The sequence below is a fragment of the Aegilops tauschii genome, chromosome 7, assembly GCF_002575655.3.
Source record: "Aegilops tauschii subsp. strangulata cultivar AL8/78 chromosome 7, Aet v6.0, whole genome shotgun sequence".
Taxonomy (NCBI): Eukaryota; Viridiplantae; Streptophyta; class Magnoliopsida; order Poales; family Poaceae; genus Aegilops; species Aegilops tauschii.
Window position 1 is genome coordinate 331,730,388 of NC_053041.3, and position 20,985 is coordinate 331,751,372.

General features: G+C 46.5%; 1 protein-coding gene across 1 annotated transcript; it reads right to left on the reverse strand.

Moving 5' to 3' along the window:
- Positions 1 to 462: 462 nt before the first annotated feature.
- On the reverse strand, positions 463 to 13,312 carry LOC109760344 (translation initiation factor IF-2, chloroplastic). Its single transcript, XM_020319173.4, has 13 exons — positions 12,897 to 13,312; positions 11,200 to 12,584; positions 11,094 to 11,126; positions 10,850 to 10,963; positions 10,620 to 10,769; positions 10,432 to 10,530; positions 10,278 to 10,340; positions 10,045 to 10,200; positions 9,816 to 9,881; positions 2,011 to 2,247; positions 1,655 to 1,930; positions 1,229 to 1,417; positions 463 to 1,040 (listed from the first exon to the last, which is right to left on the reverse strand). The coding sequence occupies exons 2-13, from the start codon at positions 12,544 to 12,546 to the stop codon at positions 879 to 881; spliced, it is 2,892 nt and encodes a 963-aa protein (XP_020174762.1). The 5' UTR covers positions 12,547 to 12,584; positions 12,897 to 13,312; the 3' UTR covers positions 463 to 878.
- Positions 13,313 to 20,985: the final 7,673 nt, after the last annotated feature.

Here is a 20,985-nt window from a genome sequence, read left to right on the forward strand (position 1 = left end):
TGCAAAAAACCCAGACCCCATCCCGGCCCATCACGCTAAAAGCCCGCCGGGCCTTGGGCCAGGCCTATTCATTAATGCGCGGATATGACGGGCCCGTCGGGCTTGAAATCTAGGCCCGACCTGGCCGTGGACAAGGTCGGGCCGACCGGGCCGGGCTGCCCATGGCAAGGTCTGGTCTGCCCCTTGTAGACAAGACTCGATAGGAGTTCTAGACCACCCCCCGCCCCCCGGACAAGATTCCTCTAGGAATTCAAGTGGCTTTCCCTATTCTTTTGTTGGTTATGCGAAGGGGATTTTGAACATGAATCTTGTTCTCATCGAGTATATTTTTTTTTCCTCGTGTTTGTGTTCTTTCCGACATCCATCTTCAATTCGTGAAGACCAGGCCAATGATTTGCCAAGAATTCTGCAGCATACGTTCTGAATTCCTGGTTTTTAACGAGGAAATTCCGACATGACAAATTGGAAGAGCAAACTCATTTACTTTCACGAAGAGGATGACGAATGATGATCGGAAAATGATGCGGCCTCAACGTTGCAGGTTACAGCTTGTCTCAAGAAGACAAAAGGTATAAAACTAGAAACACCCCACCCCCCCTTTATCTACCTGTTAGAGGCAAACTAAAAACAGCAGATGTAATCTTCTCTATGTACATCAACATACAGTAGCACATGCAGCTTTGAGAGGCGGGATACAATACGGTCCAGCACAGGCAGGCTCCCGGCAGCAACGCAGGCACTTCATGTGTCATGTATAGGTTCTGTCTTTCAACTACCTGAGTGTCATTCTTAGGGAATGTGGCCAACGCACTCCAGCTGCGACGCCGAAAGAAAAAATGGCTGCTGCAGTTGTTACTCGCTTATCAGCTTTGCAACATCTACACCTGGACGCCTGCACCCTTGAGAGCAGCAGTCACAGTCGCAGAGGCTTCCTCGAGCGTTCTAGCCTTTTTCACGGTGTTGAATGCCTCAAGGACGTCACCTTCCTCCCAATCGTCGAAGTCATCTACCCCAATACCACATTCTAGCCCCGCACCAACCTATTGAAAAAGAAGAAATCAGCAGACTAAGTCTAGTTTCAGCAGCAACAATGAGTGTGAGTGAAAGATGATAACAAATAATGACGGAACTAATTGACATGGGTTTATTTGTGTGTGTGTGTGTGTGTTTGGGGGGGTAATGTAAACTGCATCCAAATGGTTGATGGGTTCATGTGTATTTTGCATACCTCCTTCACAGTTTCTTTCACCCGTCTCAAGGAATCAAGTGTACCCACATAAACTTCTTTTCCTTTACGAAGAACCCGAACATTGCAGCCTTCCACAACTTTCCCTGTAGTAACCATGCAACCCGCTGCCTTTCCACTGCCACTACTGAAAACAGCTCGAACTTTGGCTGAACCGAGTGGTACCTCCTCCTGACAAAGAAAGATATATTAGGATGGTCATTCGAAATAACAGAAACTAATATTAACTTCAGAGTATATTGCCAAAGTACCCAGTTACGATGTTAGGAGTAAGTATTCCTTTCAATGAATGGTATCCCAACAAAAACAAAGAACCTTTTGACCTCTCAATTAGGACGTCGTCTCAATGACTTTTCAGATGCTTTCTACACAACTGGCTTAAAAGTACAAGAATGACAGCCTGTTTACCTCAGCAAGGTCAAGAAGCCCTTCCATGGCATTGCGTAAATCATCTATCAAATCATAGATCACTTTGTACAATCGAATCTCTACACTTTTCTGCTTAGCATATTTCTTAACTGACCCCGGAGCTTTGACATTAAAACCAAATACAATTCCTTCCGAAGCAACAGCCAGATCAACATCACTGAGGCTCACGTCTCCTGGAGCTTGAAGTAGGAATCTCAAAGAGACATTTTCTTGAGGCAGTGCTTGAATGGCTTGCCTAATTGCCTCAATTGAACCCTATCATGATCAAGTTACTTAGAAAGAAAGAGTGGGCAATAACAAGATTCAAACCAGATGTTTATAAGCAATGTACATACCTGAAAATCAACTTTAAGTATGATATTTAACCCATGAGTATCAATCCCTACTTGATTCCCAGATGAAATGGAAGCTGCAATGGATGAGAGAGTGACTTTTCCTTCCCCAGCTTTCGCATTTATCCTTTCAATTCTCATTGCATCGGCTCGCGCGTTTGCCCTTTCGCGTGCAACATCAAGGTCATCAACAGACTCAAATTCGTCACCAGCAAGGGGTACATTGTTCAAGCCAATGATCTGTTAAACATAAAGAAACACAAAATTAAGATGCTTATTGGTAGAGTTGTATTATGTTTCATGCATGGCCTGCATATTTTCCCCGTAGTATCGAGGGGCTTCCTGCATATTTACCACTCATACATGTTTATATACTGGCCATTGGCCCCAGGAACTACAGGTTGCATATTTCCTAAGATGGTATTAGAGCCTTAGGTCAAATTTTTCACGCGTGCAACTCTTGCTTTGATCCTTCCAGCGTGTCGTGGCGCCGTCCTCCTCCTACCGGCTGCCGCTGCTCCCTTCTCTCCCTGCACACCAGCTTCTCTCCATCACGCCGGCTGCTGCTGCCCCTCATACCCATCTCCACCATGCCCACCTCCATCACATCGACGCCGCTGCCTCCCCATAGAGTCTGTGTTGTCTGCCTTGGCCCTGGTCGCCACCCGCCTCGTCTAGGCCCGCCACCATGTCTCCTCGCACCTGCGCTTCCGAATCCGTGATGGCCCCCACGCTATGATCTATGTTGGCCGCTGCCGCCCCGATTCGACCACCGCCCAACCTGTTTTGGTCGCCGCCTGACCCGATTTTCTCCGCTGTCGTGCCGCCTGGCTTGATCGCGACTCAACCCACCGCCAGGTTGCTCAGTTTGGTCTTTGTTACGGTTCGATCGGCTGTTGGCTTCTCTGTTAAAAAAAGAGAGAAAAAACAAAACAAAACGGTAATCTTAGCTGGCTGACGTTCCCCAGGAACGTTTTGCCAGCGAACTACCTCTGAGCCACACGATCGCCATCCGATGGATGGCAGTTTTCGCAAAAATAGACCCAGGGAAAAAGGAAAAATGCCATACAAGGAAAGAACTGCCATGGCAGTTTCTAAAAACTGCCACCCCCCACGCCCCCAAACGCAGTAAAAACTGCCACCTCACCACCGTTCGCTTGCCATCCTGGCCCTGGCGAACGATCACCAGCTACGCACGTCCAAACAAAAAGCCAGTTACAATGTCGTCGCCGGGCTAATCGCCATCCCTCGTTGCCTGGTGATTTTTGATACACATGAGTGTTTCTTGTATTGTTAGAAATAGGTTGAAGTAGAGAAGCAGAGGGGGGCTGGGGCTGAACACAGGATAGTTTGATTACTTGAAGCTGTTTCTTGTATTGCCTTGAGGTCTATTTATAGTACATAGGCAAGTCGGTTGCTAGTGCAAAACCGACCCTGCAGTCTAGCAGCTGACAGTACATGCAAAAAGGCAAATTGGCCACTAGTTGCATACACTAACTTACTGAGTAAGGAAGCTCGAGCCGACCTGACTACTACCTAGCTAGGTAAATGCAACACAAGCATTACTGCTTACATTCTCCCCCTGATCCTTGTGTGTCTAGTTGGCACTGATCTTGACCATTCAATGCTTGTGCTGAGCTCATGGAAAGCCTTGGTTAGGATGTCTGCGAGCTGGTCCTTGGTGCCAACAAAATCAGTAGAGATGCTCCCAATCTCCACGCATTCGTGGAAAGAATGATACAGGACATCGATATGCTTGCTCTGCTCGTGGAAAACGGAGTTCATGCTGAATGCCAATGCGGACATGCTCAGTGTCAGCTTCCTGACCCTTCAGATCGCCGAGCAACCGTGCTAGCCAAATGGCTTGGGTTGCCGTTGTTGCTGCAGCGACATACTCTGCTTCACAGGAAGATACAGCCACAACTCGCTGCTTGGCTGATTGCCAGCTTATCAGGCTGCCACTGAGGAAGAATAGAGCTCAGTACGTGCTCTTCCTCATGTCGATGTCGCCGGCGTGGTCGTAGTATGAATAGCCAACCAGTTTTGCCTCCCCTGAATCACACGGGGCCCGTGTGCTCCACCGCAGGGCGCTCCATGAATATGCTCACATAACCCACCAAGAAGGCGAGATCAGGCCTCGTATGGATGAGGTACCGCAGAATTCCAATGACCCGCCATTATGTTGTAGCATCAATCCTCTGTGATGTGCTCTCATGACTCAATTTAAGTCGATCCTCCATGGGTGTGGGCGAGGGATTGCAGTTCCTCAGCCCAGCAATGTCGAGGATGCGTGCGGCGTAGTTTCCTTGATTCAAGGTGATTCCATCTTTGCCTTGGTGTACCCTAGGTAGAAGGAGAGGAGCACAAGATCACTCATCAGGAATTCCTTCATTTCTTTCAGGACTTGGGTGATCTCGTCATGGTCTGATCTGGTAGTCACCAGATCGTCGACATAGACGCTAATGAGCAGGCGCGCACTGCCATGCCCGCGTCCATAAACAATGTGCTCATGGGCGCTCGGCTCAAAACCAAGGCTCTTCAGCGTGGCGCCGAGGCACGCATTCCATGCATGTGGGGCTTGACGCAGTCATATAACACCTTCAGGCGCAGCACCTTGCTATCCTGCCCGGTGACGATGAACCCAGGCGTCTGCGACACATAGACCTCCATTTCCAACGCTCCATTCAGAAATGCAGATTTCACGTCCATGTGGTGGACGGCCCACCCCTCATGGGCAGCTAGTGAGATAAGAAGGCGAACAGACACGAGGGGTGCAACAGAGGCGAAGACTTCATTGAAGTCGATCCCGGGCTGCTGCACGTACCCTTTGGCGATGAGCCGTGCCTTGTGTTTGACAACAGCGCCGGTCTCATTGTTCTTCAATTTGAATACCTAACGCAGGCCAACAGGGTGATGGCCGTGTGGTAGGTCCACAAGCTTCCAGGTATGTTCTGGTCCAGGGCGTCTATTTCTTCCTTCATGTCTGCACGCCATGCAAGCTCACGCTCAACCTCAGCAAAGGAGCTCGGCTCTCCTTCAGACGCAAGGTACAGTGTGTCGTCGACAAGCTCGCGTGCTGCCTGTCCAGGAACAGGTGCCCTGCCGATCACATTGTCAATGGCACGGTAGCACAACGGTGTGACATCATGAACTGTGCCCAGCCGCTTGTTGTCATTGGGTGGTGGTGACATGAACTCAGGCTGCTTGGCTTGGCTGTTCAGCAGGAGATGGTGCAGGATCAAGGGAAGTCCCCCCCCCCCCCCCCAATGATGAAGTCACTGCACGGTGTGTCTGAGCTGCCAGCCGCCCAATCCCAGCTGGCCTCTTCACGCATGATATGGACACGCTTGTTCACTGGATCGTATGCGCAATAGCCCTAGACGCTCTTGCCGTAGCCAATGAAGAGCATGGCGGAGCTGCAGTCATCAAGCTTTCAATCGCACATCCTTGACATACACCACGCACACAAAGGTGCACACATGCTGGACAGCGGGCTTCCTCCCGTGCCATGCCTCAAATGGCGTCATGCCAGCCAGACTTTTCGTAGGGGCTCGGTTCAACAGGACATCTGAAGTTGTGACCGCCTCCCCCCAAAATTCTGCTGACAGTTTCCTTTGTTTCAGCAGGGCACGAGCAGTGGTGATGACCATCCAATTCCGGCGTTCCATTACTCCATTCTGCTGTGGGGAGTAGGGAGCCGTGAACTGGCTTGCACACTTTGCTCCTCGCAATGGTGTGCAAACTCCAGCGAGGTGAATTCGCCGCCGTTGTCGGTGCGGAAGACATGGAGTGGACGGCCACACTCTGCTTCAGCTGCCGCTTGGACTCGTTGAATTGAAGCAGCAGCATCCCATTTTCCTGCTAGGAGGACTACCCACATGCAGCGGGTGCAGTCATCAACCAATAGCAGGAAATAGCGACAACCGCCGTGGTTGCCGTGGGTTGCAGGGATGATGGGCCCGCACACATAGCCATGGACGAGGCCAAGGCGTCTGTCAACCCTGAAGTTCGTCTTTCTTGGGGAAGGGAATGTGTCGATGCTTGGTGGTGATGAAGACATCGCAGAGATAGTCCACATGCTCCAGCTCTGGCAGCCCACACACCATCTTGTTGTGAGACATGCATCTCAGCATGTTAAAAGACATGTGGCCAAACCTATCGTGCCATTGCCAGGCATCGACATCGTGGCGTGTGGCAAGGTACACGGGGTGAGTGATGTTGAAGTGCACCACATATAGCATTGCATCAACAGCACCATGGCAAGAAGTCACGCCTACATGTAACATCCCTGGGTTTGCCCAAATTAGAAATTGATTATTATTTTCTTTTTCATCATCATTGCATCATGAGCATCCCTTGGCAGCATATTGCATTAATTAAATCAATTAATTTGATATTTTACTCTGCCAGTTTGTTAAATAGTGGATAACTAAACCCCTCTCCCTTTCGATGTTCTAGTCCAAGACTCACTCACAAACCTTGCACACACTCTTTTTGTGACATTTGGGAGCTACCCAAATTGTTTCGCAATTTTAGACCAAGCCTAGCTATCGCTTGTAGTCCAAACTGTTACAGTATATGTGGATTGCACTAGTCCTTTCCATCAGTTCGGACTTTTGGTTGCGTTGGCTAGTGCATGAAGCTTAACATGGTATCAGAGCTAAGGTCTTGAGTTCAAGTCCTGGTTTGCGCAATTTATCTAAAAAATTGCTGATGCCCCCCTTTGTGTCCACGTATAGGCCTCTTGAGTCATACGTGAGTTTCGCGCGCCGTCGCTCTCTTCCGGTTGCACGTGTTGACTTGTCTTCCCCGTCACACGTGAGAGGGGGTGTTACAGTATATGTGGATTGCACTAGTCCTTTCCATCAGTTCGGCCTTTTGGTTGCGTTGGCTAGTGCATGAAGCTTAACACAAACCTCATTTATTCATTAAATGGAATTATTTTCTAAATAGCAATTAAATGAGCTCCAAATGGGTTGATCATTTTTTGTGTGGCCTTGTTATATTATAGAAGGGCTACATTTAAATTCGGCGTCAATCAGAGTTTGCTTGATGCCCTAAGGGATAAATATGTAGGCACTATAGCCATGTAAATAATAAATCAAATTGAAATTAAATAGCCCACCTACCCCTTGGCAATATAAGGCAACCAATCTCTTCTAATTGGGGCAAAAGCACTAAAATCTAGGAGGCAAACCACCCCCTTACCTAAAACCAGCCGCCACCCTAGCCCCTCACCCTTCAAAAACCCTAGCCAAATTCACAGCCACCTGCCGGATCAGAGATCCAACAGCCCCCACACCTCCATCTTCCTCGACCTTCCGGTCGAGAATCTCTCTCCTCACTTCTCCCGACACGCATATCAATCATGTTGGGCCCTTGTCCACCCATCCCACTGCTCCCGCTCCTCCGGCTGTTGCAGATCCAACATCATAATCTCCTATAGTTCCCTCACCTCATTTGTCACGGGATTCCGCACTTTCATCCACGGTGGCTTCCCCGTCTCCATCACTTGAGTCTATCTCAGTGATTCCTCCTTGTATTCTTCCCTCTTTTCCTCAATATTACAGTGTCTACTGAAGTGCCATCAAACTCGTCTCAGCCTACCTATGGCTTATGTGATCGCCCGGTTCGCCTTGTCCACAATGGGGTGGTAGCGCAGGAGCTCGCGCGCCATGAGCAATGCAGCTTGCGCGTTCTCAGGCACGCGACGAGCGTGAGACGATGAAGCGGCCGCCGGGGTCAGCGACGGAGTGGCGGTGCGTCCATCCCGCCGCACAGACGGCTGCATCGACGAAGCCTGCTGCTCGTGGGCAGCGGTGCCAGTGGCAGCGTTGGCCGCGGGCAACGGGGAACGGCGGGGAGCACCATCGCCGGTGGGTGCGGTCTAAGCGACGCGGGCGGCGAGGGCGGCCCGGCGCTCAGCACGAACTCGACGAGCGTCGGCCATGGGGACGGCAAAACGGTGGCGAATCGACTGAAAGAAGAGAGGCTTCGATGCAACCCTACCTGGTGCGCCAAATGTCGGATTTCGGGTTCCGCAGACCCTTGAGAGGTTCGAACTTTGGGGTGCGTGCGAAGAACTCGTCCTCCCCAGTCTGCCTACTCGCCAATCTCACGGCCTAACTCGATGAACTGGAAGGAAACAGGACACGGCAGTTTACCCAGGTTCGGGCCACCTTGCGGTGTAAAACCCTACTCCTGCTTTGTGGTGGATTGGCCTTGAGGGGCTGAGGATGAACTAGTACAGTGGATAAACAACCTCAGGAGGAGGAGTGTTCTTGGGCTCGAGTGAGCTGGTGAGTGTGAGGATGGAACGGATCCGATCCGGTCTCTCCCCCCCCCCCCCTCTATGGTGGTGGCTAAGTCCTATTTATAGTGGCCTTGGTCCTCTTCCCAAATGAAAGGCGGGAAGGGATCCCACACCGGCCAAATTCGAAGGGAGACAACTAGTACATGCTATCCTGACAAAAGTAGTCTTCGCCTGCAAAGCTTCTGGTCGTGACGCCGTGGTGGGCTCGGCGATGACCTCTGTCCTGCCGTCCTGGCGATCTTGGTCTCGTTGCACCGGAATGGAAACCTTTGGTTGAACCTTTGGTTGATTCCTCGGGACTCCGCGCGTGCGCTTGCCTCCTTAGCACCAAAGAGAAAACTGGTACACTGCACCCGCTGGCGCCCGCCTGGCCTTGTCGTCATGGCTCACGTTATCCGGACCTCGCGAGGTGAGGCTTGCATAGAAATCTCCGCTCCTCGGGAGCCGGCCTGAGGAGGCCGCTCCTCGTGGAGGTCTTGGTGTCGTCCGCCTCGCGAGGGTCTTGAGTTGTTGATACTGAAGCTAGGTCGTACCAGGCCGTCGATGAAGCCACGTCGTGGGCTGCAGGCAAGCAAGTCTGGGTACCCCCGTTCCCAGAACGCCGACACAAATGTATGATGTTTCTTTGAGAATTTGTTTTACAAATACACAAGTACACTTTTCAAAAGGGTAACACTGCAACTAAATGATGGAAATCTGTGGCATGCTTAAGTTAGGAAAACGATTCTTGTTGGTGGGGCGATCACATGCTCATGTCGTCCCACCCATGCGCTCGCCACGTGTCCCTCGTGGACCCTCCACACCGCTTTCTCTCTCCCTTACCCCCTTCTCCAGAAACTTCTCAACGACTCGCCTCTCTCCCCGACCTGTTCTCTCGCCTCTCTCTCTTTCACCCATCTCCTACCTCCCGCCCATAGGCTTCTCCTCACAGCAAGCGGACATGGTATGCCCAAGCGTCGCTGCCCAACTGGTGGCCTCCATGTACCACCTCAAGCAGACGCAATGAGGAAGAAAAACACTGCCTATGGCTGCGCAAGGGACAGCCGTTCTACAAGCCCCATCCTCCTCCTCACCCATTGCAGCAAGCTGTACAGCGCTGCTGTGAGCCCGGGACAAGCGGTGCTGCGAGACGTGATGGCGGTGCTGCAAGCCGTGGAGGCACCAGATGGCGGTGCTGCGAGCGTGGACGCGCGCTGCTATGAGCGGTGCTGGGGGGAGGAGGGGGGGGGGGGTCAGATGGCTTCCTAGGCAGCCGGTCGACCGATTCGGTCGCCTGGCCAATGCCTAGCATCACCATTCAAGTTACGTATATATTTTGATCTAATAAAAAGTTAGCTCTCCATGAAAGATACAGAATATCACACGATATTACTAGATTTCGGGGAAATAAAATTGAATGTAATAGAATCCTTTGTCACAAATATGACAGAATTATAAAATGGACTAAAAAGGAATCACAGGAAAATGAATGGCAGAAATAGGAAAGAGGAAAAACCTGCACGGCGTTGGATGGCGCTGCTTGGTCTACAAGGCTTCCACGATCATCATACATTGCACGGATCTGCCATAATACCCGTGCCATGTTATACAGCAATTGGCCCACAATTACATGTGCTAGCTAATGTCAATTATATGTGCTAGCTTCTATTTTTCAAATGTAAGGCTAGTCCAGTCCATATACTGAATGAAATCATGTGCAGCATGTAGGAAATAAAGAAACAAACCTTTCCAAAAGCTTCACCACAAACAAGAATATCGCCCTTATTCAAGGTTCCATTCTGTACAACTAGGGTGGCAAGAGGTCCTTTAGCCTTGTCAAGACATGCTTCAATAACCGTACCCTTTGCATTTCTATGAGGATTGGCTTTTAATTCTAGCAACTTCAAGTTCGCAACAAAAGCAAGTCAAAAGGGAACTACAACAAAAAGCAAAAAAGAAAGTCTAACCAAAAGTATACCTCAGCAACAAGCATGACAGTCTCTAATAGCTCATCAACATTCTCTCCCTTAAGAGCACTTATCTGACAGATATCACAACTAAATCAGCTCAAGATAGGTAATAAGTGGCTACGGTAAGGAACTTCCTTTTTCCAGAGTGTGCCAATAAACAACCTGAACCATCGGGGTGTCACCACCCCACATCTCTGGCATAAGTCCTATCTGGGAAAGCTCTTGCATGACTCGTTCTGGATTAGCTCCCTCCTTGTCCACCTGCTTGCATATGAGGTGACTGAAATATGAGAAAGGGGAAAATAAATTGAATTGTTGCAAGTAAGAAAGAGAGTGGCTAGAAAATAGACCTTATTTATAGCTATTACAACAGGGACTCTGGCTGCCTTTGCATGCGCAATTGCCTCATTTGTTTGTGGCTGAACGCCATCATCCGCAGACACAACAATGATACAGATATCAGTTACCTTTGCTCCTCGAGCTCTCATTGCACCAAACGCCTGTTGTGTCAATGATTAGGAAGAGTAATATGACATGCGAAAGTGAGAAAAATATACGAAAATAATATATATTGCTATACCTCATGCCCTGGAGTATCAAGAAAAACACAAGCCTGAGGGTTTCCATCAACTGGCACAAGAACCTGATATGCTCCAATTCCTTGTGTTATTCCACCAGCTTCAGATGCCACCACCTGTATGTCACTTTGGTTAGACATACAATTCTTTGTAAATGGTTGTTACCGTGTATGAATGCCAACAATAACATGTCTACCCCATGTCACAGACAAAGGACATGCCAAGGATAAGCTATTACCAATTTACCTTGCTCTTGCGTATATAATCCAAAAGAGTAGTCTGCAAACAGAAGTAGAAATGTCAAACAGTGGTCAGAATAATTAAGTCTTAAAATTTATATAACACGTGGTACCTTCCCATGATCAACATGACCCATGATAGTTACAATGGGAGGCCTTACTTCCAGTTTATCCAAATCCTCCTCATCAAGGAACTCATTCTTCTTTGCCATCTCTTCCACTCTCACCGGACCACTTTCCAGTACTTCAACTTCATATTCCATGCAAACCATCTTAACCAAATCTTTATCAAGAGTCTGAACATTGTCAAGCATTGCTCCTCTCACTGATAAAAAGTGCAGAATTTCTGATTCGCCAACTGCCAGTTGATATGCTAGTTCGTCAATATCCATACCTTCTTCACCAACTTCAAGGATCTCAACCCTAACAGGCTCTTCAGCTTCTAAAGCCTCAAGCCTGGCAGCCCTACGTTTTGCCTTGCTCCACCTCCTTCCCTTGCGCACTGGAGCGTCGTCATCAACTGATCGATCATCATTTGACATACGTCGGCGGGGACCAGCTGGTGTAATAAATTTTTTATGACGATTATCCTTCGCTTTGGCTGGTGGACCGCGTACTGGCTTGACAGGGTCTACCAGTGCCTCAGCTACAGCTGGATCAACCATTGGTCTCTTGGAAGCAAATTTGTCGATCAGGATGGGTCCTTTTTTCTCCTTTGATGTGTCAGCTTTGACAGGGCGACGAGGTGGTGGTGCTACAGAAGGTCTTGTTTGTAGGTGAGGTGCTAGTTTTGATGGAGATGACACTGAAGGTTCAGCAGCAGATATGGACTGATCCCTAGTTTCAGTGCGTGGACGATCTCTAATCACCTTATGTACAGTGGGCACAGGGTTCCCCTTTCTCCATACACTCTTTAGTGTTTTTGTCCTTTTGGAATTCGAGCCTTCCTCCACCACTATTGGCACTGAACTATTAGGCTTTGCCACATCAATCTGTCTCAATGCACGGTTCTCACCATCCACATTTCTGGAGCTCGAGGCCTCAAGTTTCTCTGCCTTCTCCAACACCTCATCCAATGACTCTCGGACCTTCTCTCGGTCTTGCAATGTTACGCCTGCTGGCTTCCTGGCAGGTGCTGATGTTGTTGCTGTATCCATGCTTGCGGGTGGCCCATTCAGCCGGACTGGCCTCTGCGGGGGCTTTGAAAGAAGATCACTGTCATCATCAGCTTTAACGTTCACACTTACTCTTGATGAGAACTGAGCTCCCTTCTCATCGATCAAGTTAGTTATGACCATACATCTACATAGTCTTCCAGGTGCACATGGCCACCTCCGGACACCGTCAAAACCCGTGAAACTGATCCTTGAAACCAAGTGCCCTCTCCTCACTGCCGCTGTCGGCAGTGGGCCAGGCCTTCCGTTGCTCCCCAGGTTGGTAACAGAAGCAGGAGACGCCATGACAGTGTTCTTAAAAACACTGCCTCGCACTCATAAAGCTGAGGAAGCAAAAGATTAATTTTGAGTGCGCATAAATTTTTGGGAAACAATAACCGAAAGCGAGCTAGGTAATCAAACGAGAAAAACACCTATGTACTTGCATGTTGGCTCGATATATCTAAATTCCAGTAGAACTTTATCAGTTTAAATTTTAGAAGAATGTAAGGGTGTAACAATTTAAGCTGAAATCTGACAATTGACATGCCTATACGGACTGGTTGGAACTTGGAACCTACAAAAATGGATTTTATTTCTCTGGGAGACAGAAGACAGCACATAAAAAAATTAGTGAGAAGTGAAACCAAGCTTACGAATAAACGAGGGTTTTCCGCCGCAATCCTGCAAGTTGGCGTACAGCCACAAGGGCACGGAGCAGACGGAATGGCTGGCCGTAACGAGGCCGGCGCGAACACTGACGGTGGCCGTGCGTCGGTGGGCGGGGGAGCGACTCGAGCAGGCCTCGAAGGAGGCGGTCTAAGGGTGGAGAGGTGGCAGCGTGGGCGAGGGAGCGAGTCGAATGGCCGGCGAACGACGACGGCGACGCGGCGCGGGGCGATACGGCGGCGGTGCGAGTGGGAAGGAGCGGAGGGTGCGCGTGCAGGAGTGATAAGGATCGGACGGTCGAAGTTAAGCAGCCGATATCAGAATAAAATGGGGGAAACAAATGCAAGAGTGATAAGGTGGCACCTCGGAGAGCCACTCAAAGGGATCGTCGTCCCTTCCATGCGAGTGTCATAGAGGTTTTCGCTCTTATATAAAAGCAGTTTTTCTTTTTCCGGGTGATATAAAACCAGTTATACTCCCTCAGTTTCTAAATACAAGTATATCTCTACTTTTAATAAAGCAGTTGGTAGTCTTCGTTCCAGTTTTTCGTCCCACCTCCCACCTTGGTCTTGTTTTTCCCGTCCTCCTTCCACCTCCCACCACCCACCTTCGTCTTGTTTTCTCCCGTCCTCCTTCCACCTCCCACATAATGATCCCCTCGCACATAGCGGGAAAAAAAGACAGAGGCCCCTCACATGAAAAAAAATCAGAGGAACTAGGTTGCCCTTGCACGTAACAATCCCTTGCATACCAGAAAACCAGACAACAACCACGTATAAAAAAACCAGGGAGCGAGCCCCCCTCGCACGAAAAAAACGGACAAACAAGCCTTCCCTCTATCTATTCGCTACATCGACGGAAACCATACCCCAGCGGCCATCGCGGATCCCTTCGCCGCCGCCATCGTTAGGGACCCTGCCTTTGGAAATAAAGTCATTCCTTGTTGTCCATATGGCCCGGGAACCAGAATAGTGATCTCTAGTGCAAAAGGCACATGCAAACGTGCTTTTAAGTGATGAATTTCATCCTGAATTCCCATGTGGGGCAAATACATGTCCAACAGATTTGAGCAAAATGTCAATGCATAAATAAATGGTCTCTAGTTTCAAGTACTTGCAAGTCATACATGACACAAGAATAGTCTTCTATAAAGAAGTTCTTGGTAAATTTTGGTATTAATTAGTGTACCTGCAAAATTCATATCATGATAATAGCAACAATTCTCGGTCGCATGCGATGACGTTTTTTGCAGCTATATCTGGACACATCGTTGAGCTTGTGGTTACGGAGGAGTCTAGTCATGCGGCATTGATCATTCGAGCTCTGGTGGAACCAGATCGACCGAGGAGGCTTGACCGGAGAGGTTTTTGCTTTGAGGAGACGTGGGCGCGACACGAGGAATATGGGACCATGGTGAACTCGGTTAGGGGCAGGCGGGGCTGGTGACCATGGGCTAACAACTCTATGGGAGAGGCTTTGCCAAGTCTTGGGTGATATGTAGATGTGGGGCGCATGGTCTTTGACTATCTGCGCAATGAGATCAAATGCCTACATGACCAACAATGTGAAGTGGTGGAAAGTGCGCTCCAATATGGGTCCTCAGGGGAGGCCCATGACATGGAAAAGAAGTTGCACGAGATATATAAGAGAGGAGGAGGTTATGTGTAGGTAGTGACCGTTGTTGGAGTGGCTCGACGCTGGTGATAGGAACACCCGTTACTTCCGAAACCGGGTGTCTCATAGGAAGCACAAGAATATTGTATGTGCCCTACTAATGGACGATGACACTTGATGCACCACTAAGAAAGACATGTGGAAGGCGGCTAGTGAATTATATACCACATTATTTTTCTTAGAGGGTTGACGAACAGAGACGTTAGTTTTTTAAATATTGAAGCACTAGTGTCGCCAGTGATGAACGGAAGGCTGACGGCAGCCTTCTTAGACGAGGAGATCGAAAGGGCAAATGGGAAGCATCCTACAGACAACACCACAAGCTCGCCTTCAAACCACGTAGCTCCAACTGGACCCATCACAAGGGCATGTGATCCCTGCATAGAAACCCAGGTGACTTCACTCCTCTTTCAGCAATATATGCATTTGAGTCAGACCTGACTACTACCTCAATCTAGAACCCTATGCGTGCTTAGGTCCGAAGACACTGACCCTGGAGAAGCATTGTAATATTGGGAAAACCATAGCGGTGGCCCTATCTTTATGAATTGGAGGTGGATTTTCAAATGAACGAGAGAAAGAGCGGGTGAGCATAAGGGAAAGAAGCACAAATCATCAAACAAGTGGGAACATAAGATACACTAGACCAAGATAGCACGCATTGCCGCGCCCGTCCATTTTGACAATAAAAGTAATAAGAATTTGTGTAAATATATATAAACAACAAATTTTAAAGTTAAATTTGCATAAACTAACAAATTTATAACGAAAAATTTGGCATGGCTGCACAACCACAACTTTTCTAATGACATATTTGTTAGCAATGAAAAACATAATGCTCAGTTGTTTTTTGTGTATATCAAATTACACAGAAACTACTAATTGCAACTTATGGGCATGGGAAAGTACTGACTTTCCTAGCTTTAGTGTTGCAGGATCTCCATCCAACCAAATATTTGCCTCAAGTATATGATAGATTGTACTCCTTGGTACTCACAAATAGTAATCACTGTCTTCTAGAACCATCTCAAATCAATCATCTCCTCCACTATGTGTAGGTGCATTCTGCTGAATATAAAGCTTGAGAGCAAATCTCCAAATGACTTTTGATTGTCAATTTCGAAGGACTACCTAAATTTTGTACAATGTTTTGGACCAATGCTACTTGGCAGATTTCACTCAAATGGCCTAAATTTGCCATAATTTTGTAATAAGCTCTAAAAATGCTAATAGCAAAAACTCCGAGTTCTAAGCAATTTACCAGTGTGGTTAACGGCATGAACAAATTTGTAAAGAAAAAAAATCAGAATAGCACTAAATCAGGAGACAAATGTGCTTGGCCATGCTTCAAGCCTTCGACACAAGCTCAGCTCCATTTTTATTTGCGTGCTCTCTGGTGGAGTAGGAAAGAAATCAATAGAAAGATTGTGTTCTTTTGCTTGTTTTGGCACCAGCAACACACTATGTTGATTGGCCCAGAAAGTGATGTTCAAGCATCAGTCACTTCCACAATTTCGTTTTCTCATATTTTTGTCTGCATAGAGCTGCGACAACAACCAATACTATAATTATTTAAATGAATCCTGCACAAAGAGGTGGCATGATATTCTATGAATAAAGGCCTAACCGTACATGGATATTAATCTGTCAATTAGCCGCTAGAGATTAACAGAATCTGCTACAGGGTTGAAGCCAACCAAGGAGAACCAGCCAGCCCAAAAGTATCGAGCTCAAATTCCTTGTCCTATAGCACCTACATTCATTTTGAATTATTAGCATAAAACACACCCGCTGGCAGTCATCACAAATAGACAGATGTATATACGTATAAAATAACCACTGGACACTCTGCACTTTGTCAAATAATACTGGAGCAGAACAGCAAGTGAGGAACACGGATAGTGTATACATTAGACAACGACAATTTCATGTTCACTGCATTTTTGCCAAAATAATCTGACACAATAACCAGTTGCACTTTGATCAATTGGAATAAGTTGGGATTCAAACATAATACTAATACTTTCAGGAAACAAAACATTATTGTTGAAAGTAGTGCATCACCTTTGAACCCAGCTGAGCCTGCATTCATCCGGGATTAGAGAGAACAATGTAAATGAAAATAAGTCCTACAATTCGATGAAGAATTGGGGGAAGAGGAGGAAACACTTCACAACGTGGAAAACAAATTAGCGACCTATGCGTCAACCAGGACTGCCAAAGAAGATTTTCCCGAAGGAAGGATGGGAGTGAGGAAGCAGCAACCGGACTGTGGAGATTATACAGACGGGCGGGGAATAAAGGAGGAGCATGAATCGACATGGTAACTGAAATGCTGGCATTGGCTGCCGGCAAATTGTACGCATCAATTGCCTTTAATGGCCTTAATTGGCGGCGAGGATTCCAACCGACAGCCAATGGTTCGCTAGCCCGGCCACCAATAGCGTCGCATGGCAAGGTGACCCTCTCGTCCCGTCCATCGGACCACATGGGCGATCTCCATGAGATCCACCCCGGCCCTGTCCATCCGAACTCAAAAAACTCCGCCCGGCGAGGCGGGGAGGCGCCCGTCCGCCGTGTCGTACCTGTACGCAACACATCGACTCACACGGGAGGGTTGCGCGTGACGGGGGAGGGGATGGACCTCATAGAAAACAACACATGTTAGCTCGTTAGGCCCAATTAAATAGCAGTTGCCCAAATTTGTTACCGGAGCAGCGACCCATGACATGGGGAGCGGTCCGTGCGGATTGGGAAGCTCATCCAACACCCAGAAATGCTCATTTCGGTGTATCTACCGGCTGAAAAAGCAAGCAGCCTCAGAGGGCTGGAATAGTGTGTGGTTGTAATATATCTAAATAAAAGATAGAGAGGGTGTGCAAGATAAGGTTATTTCCCTAGTTTGTAGCACCCCATGACTGGCACAATGCAGATCTAGCAACTCCGCTAGCCTCTACATAGAACCGGTCCCAATGACACTAAAGCTTCACACAACAAACACATCGAAACATGCACGCTATGTGGAACAGTTGATATTGCAATGCACGTAATGAAATAATCCGCAACAACAACACACATACATACACCAAGAGTCTTTTGACCAAGATCTAACTCATACTATGGAAGAAAATAATCCTTAGACAAATAAGAATACAAAATGCCTCAAGAAGGCTGAAACAGAAAGCAAAGGGTGTGCATCCCTGCCCAGACCACTAATGACCCACAAGTATAGGGCATCAATCGTAGTCCTTTCGATAAGTAAGAGTGTCGAACCCAACGAGGAGCAGAAGGAAATGACAAGCGGTTTTTAGCAAGGTATTTTCTGCAAGCACTAAAATTATAAGTAACGAGTAGTTTGATAGCAAGATAATTTGTAACAAGTGACAAGTAGCAATAGTAACTGACATGCAGCAAGGTAGCCCAATCCTTTTTGTTGCAAAGGACATGCCAGAATGGTCTCTTATAATAAGCTAAGCGTTCTTGAGGACACACGGGAATTTCATCTGGTCACTTTCATCATGTTTGTTTGATTCGTGTTTGCTACTTTGATAATTTGATATGTGGGTGGACCAGTGCTTGGGTGATGTTCTTACTTGAACAAGCCTCCCAATTATGATTAAACCCTCTCGCAAGAGTCTGCAACTACGAAAGAAGAATTAAGATAAATCTAACCATATCATTAAACATATGGATCCAAATCAGCCCCTCGCGGATTAGCGCATAAACTAGGGTTTAAGCTTCTGTCACTCTAGAGACCCATCATCTAGTTACTACTCCACAATGCATTCCCTTAGGCCCAAAGATGGTGAAGTGTCATGTAGTCGACATTCACATAACACCACTAAGGTAATCAACAACATACATATCATCAAATTATCGAACGAATACCAAATTCACATGATTACTTATGACAAGTCTTCTACATGTCCTCAAGAACAAAAGTAACTACTCACACCACATATTCATGCTCAAGATCAGAGGGGTATTGAATAGCATAACATATCTGAACATATGATCTTTCACCAAATAAACCAACTAGCATCAACTACAGGATGTAATCAACACTACTAGCAACCCACATGTACCAATCTGAGGTTTTCATACAAAGATTGAATACAAGAGATGAACTAGGGTTTGAGATGAGATGGTGCTGATGAAGAGGTTGATGAAGATTGATCCTCCCACGACGAGATGGGTTGTTGGTGATGAGGATGGCTTCAATTTACCCCTCTCCGGAGGGAAGTATCCCCGGTGGAATCGCTCCGTCGGATTGCAAAAGTGCTACTGCCCAAGTTTTGCCTCGAGACGACGGTGCTCCATTCCGAAAGTCTTCTCCTTATTTTTTCTAGGGCAAATGGGCGTGTATACCAGAAGATGGGCACCGGAGGCTGGCCAGGGGTCCCAGAAGCCACCAGGGTGCGCCTGGAGGGGGTAGGCATGCTCTGGTACTTCTTTGCTCCAGTATCTTTTATTTATTCCAAAATAAATCTCCGTAAAATTTCAGCTCATTTGGAGATGTGCAGGATAGGTATCTCTGACATAGCTTTTTCAGGTCCAGAATTCCAGCTGCCGGCAATCTCCCCCTTCATGTAAATCTTGCATATTAAGAGAGAAAAGGCATTAGAACTGCTCCAATAAGTGTTATATTGATTAAAAAAATTATAAATAACAGTAGGAAATCATGATGCAAAATGGACGTATCAACTCTCCCAAGCTTAGACCTCGCTTTCCCTCAAGCGAAAGTTGATATCAATAATCATGTCCACATATTTAGAGAGAGAGAGGTTTCAATAAAAACAAAATACGGACATAGTAGCATCATGATCATTGATATAATAGCAATATTCATTATCATATAACTTCTCATGAAAAAATATAAATTCATCACAACATCGAAGTGTAAGGCATAAACTTTCTTGAAAACTAACAAACTATGTTCTTGGTCAACAATGCAATTGCAATTCATCATATTTAGGAAGGGTCTCGTGTCGGAGCTCTTTAGCATGTCCACATACTCAACCATCATTTAGTCTACCGTGATTGCTAACACTCGCAACATATATATGGAACGAAAAGTTTCAGCCAGACACATAGAAAGATAGGGGCTTATAATTTCACCTCCCCTCCCAACTTATTCACCTCAAGGGTGATGTCGACAATAATAACTCATGATCACTCATATCTAACTGGATATATGTGCCTAGATCTTTCCCCACCACATGATGCTTACAAAAGAGAAAAATAAAAAAGAATAGAGGAGAACACTATTGACTCTTGCATAAAAAGTAAATACATTAAAGTAAAAGATAGGCCCTTCGGAGAGGGAAGCAGAGGTTGTCATGCGCTTTTTGTATTTGGATGCAAAAGCTCTTAATGCAAAGGAACATCACGTTATATTGCCCCTTATGATAGAAACCTTTATTGTGCAGTCCGTCACTTTTATTTCTTTGCCATCATAAGTTTGTAGAATGCTTATTTTCCCTTACAATAAAAGATCAAACATATTTAGGAGCAATTTTTATTGCTTTATGCACCGATGACAACTTACTTGAAGGATCTTATTCAATCCATAGGTAGGTATAGTGGACTATCATGACATGAAACTAGGTTTACGGTTTTTGGATGCATAAGTAGTATCTCTACTAGGTGTGGATTTTTGGCTAGCAAAGATATTGGGCAAGCATCACATGTTGGAGGATCTATGACAATCTATCTTCTATGTGAATATAAGCAAACATAATTCATTACATTGTCTTCCTCGTCCAACGTCAACAATTTGGCATAAAATACTTAATGGGGCTCACAATCATAAAAGATGTCCAAGATAGTGTATTTGCATGTGAATCTTCTCTTTCTTTATTAATTCTTTCATGAATTGCATCATTGACCAATGCTATGTTTGTCAACTTTCAATAAATTTTACCACTTATACTTTTCCTTATGTAATGTCATTACTTTCCATAAGATTGGCACATGATCTTTTTCATCATTTCCATTGCTAGGATTGAAACATAAAAGTAAAGAAGCAAAAATTCAAACTAATCTTTATTATATATATAACTCTCAACTCGATTACATGGATAGATAGATCACGAAACTTGAAGGAAATATGCCCTAGAGGCAATAATAAAGTTGTTATTTATATTTCCTTATATCATGATAAATGTTTATTATTCATGCTAGAATTGTATTAACCAGAAACTTAGTACATGTGTGAAATAGACAAACAGAGTGTCCCTAGTATGCCTCTACTAGACTAGCTCGCTAATCGAAGATGGTTAAGTTTCCTGACCATAGACATGTGTTGTCATTTGATGTACGGGATCACATCATTAGAGAATGATGTGATGGACAAGACCCATCCGTTAGCTTAGCATAATGATTGTTTAGTTTTATTGCTAT

Coding starts and splice junctions, on each gene's coding strand:
- LOC109760344 (XM_020319173.4), bottom strand. CDS start 12,546: ATGGCGTCTCCTGCTTCTGTTACCAACCTGGGGAGCAACGGAAGGCCT. Junction 11,127..11,199: donor GTCATGTTGATCATGGGAAG/GTACCACGTGTT, acceptor TTCTGTTTGCAG/ACTACTCTTTTGGATTATAT. Junction 9,882..10,044: donor GTGGTGAAGCTTTTGGAAAG/GTTTGTTTCTTT, acceptor GTATTATGGCAG/ATCCGTGCAATGTATGATGA.